The sequence below is a fragment of the Hipposideros armiger genome, unplaced genomic scaffold (assembly GCF_001890085.2).
Source record: "Hipposideros armiger isolate ML-2016 unplaced genomic scaffold, ASM189008v1 scaffold_990, whole genome shotgun sequence".
Classification (NCBI taxonomy): domain Eukaryota; kingdom Metazoa; phylum Chordata; class Mammalia; order Chiroptera; family Hipposideridae; genus Hipposideros; species Hipposideros armiger.
This window is the reverse complement of record NW_017732340.1, coordinates 264141-269091: the sequence shown is the minus strand read 5'-3', so window position 1 is coordinate 269091 and position 4951 is coordinate 264141. Positions and strand designations below refer to the sequence as shown.

At 43.6% G+C, this 4951-nt stretch overlaps 1 protein-coding gene across 1 annotated transcript; it reads left to right on the top strand.

Moving 5' to 3' along the window:
- Positions 1–1287: 1287 nt before the first annotated feature.
- Positions 1288–1898, top strand: LOC109375819 (IQ domain-containing protein F6). Its single transcript, XM_019631305.1, has 2 exons — positions 1288–1359; positions 1506–1898. The coding sequence occupies exons 1-2, from the start codon at positions 1288–1290 to the stop codon at positions 1872–1874; spliced, it is 441 nt and encodes a 146-aa protein (XP_019486850.1). The 3' UTR covers positions 1875–1898.
- The last annotated feature ends 3053 nt before the right edge of the window (positions 1899–4951 follow it).

Genomic DNA, 4951 nt, shown 5'->3' with positions numbered 1-4951 from the left:
TCCCTGCATTTTTAGCTGCATAACCTTTGATTGCTTCTTCATATGATGATTTTGAAAATATCCTTTTCTATAGAAGCGTGTTTCTTAGGGACAACTCAGGACGCATAAAACATGATTTCTTCAGCCTACCTCCACACTGTCCACAGCAGTTCCACTGGTTGGAGCCCGGCCATCACAGGAATTCTCACAAATCCCAGTTCACAAAATTCACACCCAAACAAGAAATAAAAATATGGTATGTTTATAATTGTCTTACTGCATTATCATTGTATTCCTGACAAGACAGAACTTCCATTTTAATCAGGCATCAGCGAGAACAGAATCTTCCACTACGGTCTTACATGTCTGATACCAGAAAGAATTTTCTATGGATGAGCTTCTATCTCCATACTTTCCAAACTTTGCTTTTCCTCCCCTGCCCATATACCTACTTCTGGTGCCGGACACTGTAGAGCATGTCCGTGCAACCATAGCAGCACTCCTGTCCCCGTATCTTCATACCACAACATGGGTGGATGGACGTGGTAACTGGGGGGAGTACTCCTGGAAACCATTTCTGGCAGAATGGCTAGCGAGAATTTATCTATTCCCAGGGTGACTGTGAACCACATAAATCTGCCCCATTTAACCTAAACTAAGTATATCTTCACTTAGCTTCCTGTTAGGCCTATCCTAAAAGAGGGTGTGGCCACTCCACACCCCACAGGAGAAGGGTAACAGGAGCCGGGAGGGGAAGACAGAGGCCTCCCCAGGTGCAGTTCGAATCTCTTGTTTTCACCAGTTTTACACAAACACATAGTAGCCCATGACCAGACTGCTTGGCTTCTCCTATGGGCTCTGACACTTCAGTTTCCGGAAATCCACACTGGTGATGAGTATTCCTAAAGTAGCGCCCCTTACTTGGAGGTAAGCCCTGTGACTCTCTCTTCATTGTCACCGTCAGGAACAGACATAAAATGACTGGGAGGTGTAGAAAGAGCAAGACTTAAGATACCAGCTGGGACTGAGAAATCTACTGAAGGCAAGAGATAATGGCAGGGCCCCCCAAAATGCTAAGAATCAATAAGTAAGGTGACTGGTTAATCCACGAGGAGACACAAGCACGAGAAGAGGGGGAGAGAAAGAGATGTGGCTAAAATGTGGACGGACAGGACCTGATGAGAGAGAGTAGCTTTGTGTGCAGGTGGGCGGAGCCTAGTGATGGGGGGCGGTGACTAACAGTTGAGGGTGGGGCTGAAGACTAGGGTGGCCTGACTGATAGATGAGTGGACTCTGAAGACCAGGGCCATGGATACACAAAATTTGATTAAGGCCAGTACAGGAGGGATCTGCCCAGAGGATAATGAGCAGTGTCTAAGGGTGAGTGAGTGGGAGGTTGAAAATAACATGGATGGGCCTGGAAGTGCCAGGCTCCCTTTCCTCCCAGCACCAGAGGCGGAGGTAGGAGTAAAAGGGCGCCCCACTGAGCGTCTGTGTGGTCTTCCTCCCCCCCCACCCCCCATCAGTTAGAAAAGGCAGCCTTAACGATTCAGTCATGGTGGCGCGGCAAGGCGGTGCGTCAGGCGCTACTGCACACAGCACTCAGGGCCTGGGTCATCCAGTGCTGGTGGAGGTCCATGCAGGCCAAGATGCTGGAGCAGAGACGGCGCCTGGCACTCAGACTCTACACCTGCCAGGAGTGGGCAGTGGTGAAGGTACAGGCACGTGTTCGCATGTGGCAGGCCCGCAGCCGGTTCCTCCGGGCTCGCCAAGCGGCCTGCGTCCTCCAGGCTCACTGGCGCTGGCATGCAAGCCAAACCCGAGGCCTGATCCAGGGCCGCTATGAGGTCAGAGCCAGCCGGCTGGAGCTGGACATCGAAATCCTCATGGCCTAGGGCGCTGGCGGAGCCAAGGAGACTGGATCTNAAAAAAAAAAGGACATAGTAACCATAAAAAAGAACCAGTCAGAAGTGAAGAATACAATATCTGAAGTGAAGAATACACTAGGATGAATCACCAGCAGACTAGATGAAGCAGAGGATCAAATCAGCAATTTGGAAGACAAGGTAGCAGAAAACACACAATAAGAACAGCAAAAAGAAAAAAAAATCCAAAAAATTGAGGAAAGCTTAAGAGATCTCTGAGACAACATTAAGCATAACAACATTCACATCATAAGGGTTCCAGGAAGAGATAAGAGAAAGTAAAAGATTGAGAACCTATTTGACGACATAATGACTGAAAACTTTCCTAACCTGGTAAAGGAAATAGACATACAAGTCCAGGAAGTGCAGAGAGGCCCAAACAAGATGAACTCAAACAGGCCCATACCAAGACACATTATAACTAAAATGGCAAAGGCTAAAGACAAAGAAAGAATCTTAAAAACAGCAAGAGAAAGGCAACTAATAATTTATTAAGGAGATCCCATAAGACTGTCCGCTGATTTCTCAACAGACACTTTGCAGGCCAGAAGGGATTGGTGCAAAATGTTCAATGTGATGAAAAGTAAGGACATACAAAAAAGGGCCTCTACCCAGAAAGGCTATCATTTAAAATCAGATAAATAAAGAGCTTCCCAGACAAGAAAAAGCTAAAGGAGTTTATCACCACCAGACCAGCTTTACAAGGAATGTTAGAGGGACTTCAAGATGGAAAGAAAAAAAAATCAAAATTATGAATAATAAAATGGCAATAGCTACATATCTATCAACAATTACTTTTAATGTAATGGATTAAATATTCCAATCAGAAGACATAAGAGAGCTGAATGGATAAGAAAACAAGTCGCTTACATATACTACCTACAAAAAACTCACTTCAGATCGAAAGACACACACAAACAGAAAGTAAAAAGATGGAAAAAGTTATTTCATGAAAATGGAAATGAAACAAACAAACAAAAAAGCTGGAGCAGCAATACTTATAGTAGACAAAACAGACTTTAAAACAAAGGCTATAACCAGAAATAAAGGACCCAGTAATCCCATTTCTGGGTATTTATCCAAAGAAAACCAAAATGCTGCTTCAAGGGGACCTGTGCATCCATATGTTCATTACAGCATTGTTTACAATGGCCAAGGTGTGGAGGCAGCCTGGTGTTGATGGAAAAATTGATAAAGAGGAGGTGGTATATATATATAATGGAATATTTCTCGGCCATGGAAGGGAAAGGGTTCTTGTCATCTGCAGCAGCATGGATGGACCTGGAGGGTATTGTGCTGAGTGGAGTATCACACAGAGAAAGGCAGATGCAATGTGATTTCACTTATATATGGAATCTAAAGAACAAAATAACAACAACAACAAAAAGCAGAAACAAACTCATAGATACAAAAAAACATTTTTTTTTTGTTTTTGTAGAAGGCAGTGTCATTGGCCCTCACATGTGGGATCCGAACCGGGGCCCTCTGGCGTCCCAAGCCAGCCCTTAACCATCGCACCACTTGGCCGGCCCCCAAAAAACATTTTGATAGTTGCCAGATGCGAGGGGACTTCGGGGTGTGGGTAAATAAAGGGGAAAGGATTAAGAAGTGCAAATTTGTTGTTACAAAATAGTTATGGGTGTGTAGGGTATAGCATAGGGAACATAGTCAATAAAATTGTAATAACTATGTATGGTGTCGGATGGGTATTAGATTTCAGTGTGATAGATGGGAGGGGGGTTGGGCGATAGAGTGAAAAAAATGAAGGGATTAAAAAGTTACAAAATAGTCATGGGGATGTAATGTACAGCATAGGAAATAGTCAATAATATTGTGATAGTGTGGTATGGTGTCAGATGGTTGCTGGACTTACATCATGGTGGTCACTTCTTTAGGTATATAAATGTTGAATAATTATTGTGTACCCCTAAAACTAATATATTGTATGTTAGCTGTATTACTAATAAAAATCTTTTTTAAAAAGTAAAACACAGGATTATCACATGACCCAGCAATTCCACTCCTAGGTATACATACAAAAGAATTGAAAACAGGTGCTCAAACAAATATAGTACACAAATGCTCATAGCAGTACTATTCACAATTACCAAAGAATGGAAACAACTCAAATATCTGTCAACTTATGCATACGAGGTATGACAATTAAGTTCCCAAACTCATGCTAGAAAAAGTACCTCATTGCTGAATGTCACTACAGTCACCTTCGAAGAACTCCCCTTGGGAAGCTATGCACCAACGCCAGCACCTAGTCCACCCTTCAAAGCAATTTTGGAACTCTTTTTCTGGAATGGCCATCATAGCTGTCATATTACCCTGATGTTCTGAATGTCATCCAAATGTCTTCCTTTCAATATTTTCTTTATCTTCAGGTAAAGAAAGAAGTCATTGGGGGCCAGATCAGGTGAGTAGAGAGGATGTTCCAATAGTTATTTGTTTCCTGGCTAAAAACCCCCTCCCGACAGGGCCGTGTGAGCAGGTGCGTTGTCGTGATGTAAGAGCTCCTTTGGGACCATGTCTGCACACACCTCCCTCACGCCAAGATTTTCAGTTAAGATTTTCCTGTTTCTCTATCGATGTTTACTTGGTCTGCTATGCTTCTCACAGTCAGCCAACGATTTTGACGCACAATTCGATGAATGTTTGCAATGTTTTCATCAGTTCTGCTCATTACTGGCTGCCCTGACCTCTCTTCATCAGTGATGAGTTCTCTCCCCTCAGAAAAACGTTTTCTTCATGGCATTATCCCCAGCAACTTGGACTAACACGTCCCTGATTTCACTTCCACTCTTGCTAAGTTTAACAAGAACTTTAATGTTTGTTTGTCACTCTAATTCAAGCTCAGACATTCTTGTGACGGCTCACAAAAACATGCAACAACAATAATGAACGCCACTCAGCAAGACACCCACACGTCGACATGAACACAGCTGTGAGACACAGATACACCAAGGTTATGAAATCTTCCCGAGCTGTTTGTACAGTGCTGCCAATGTCAGTGCACGGTGGCAAGTTTGCGAACTTAATTG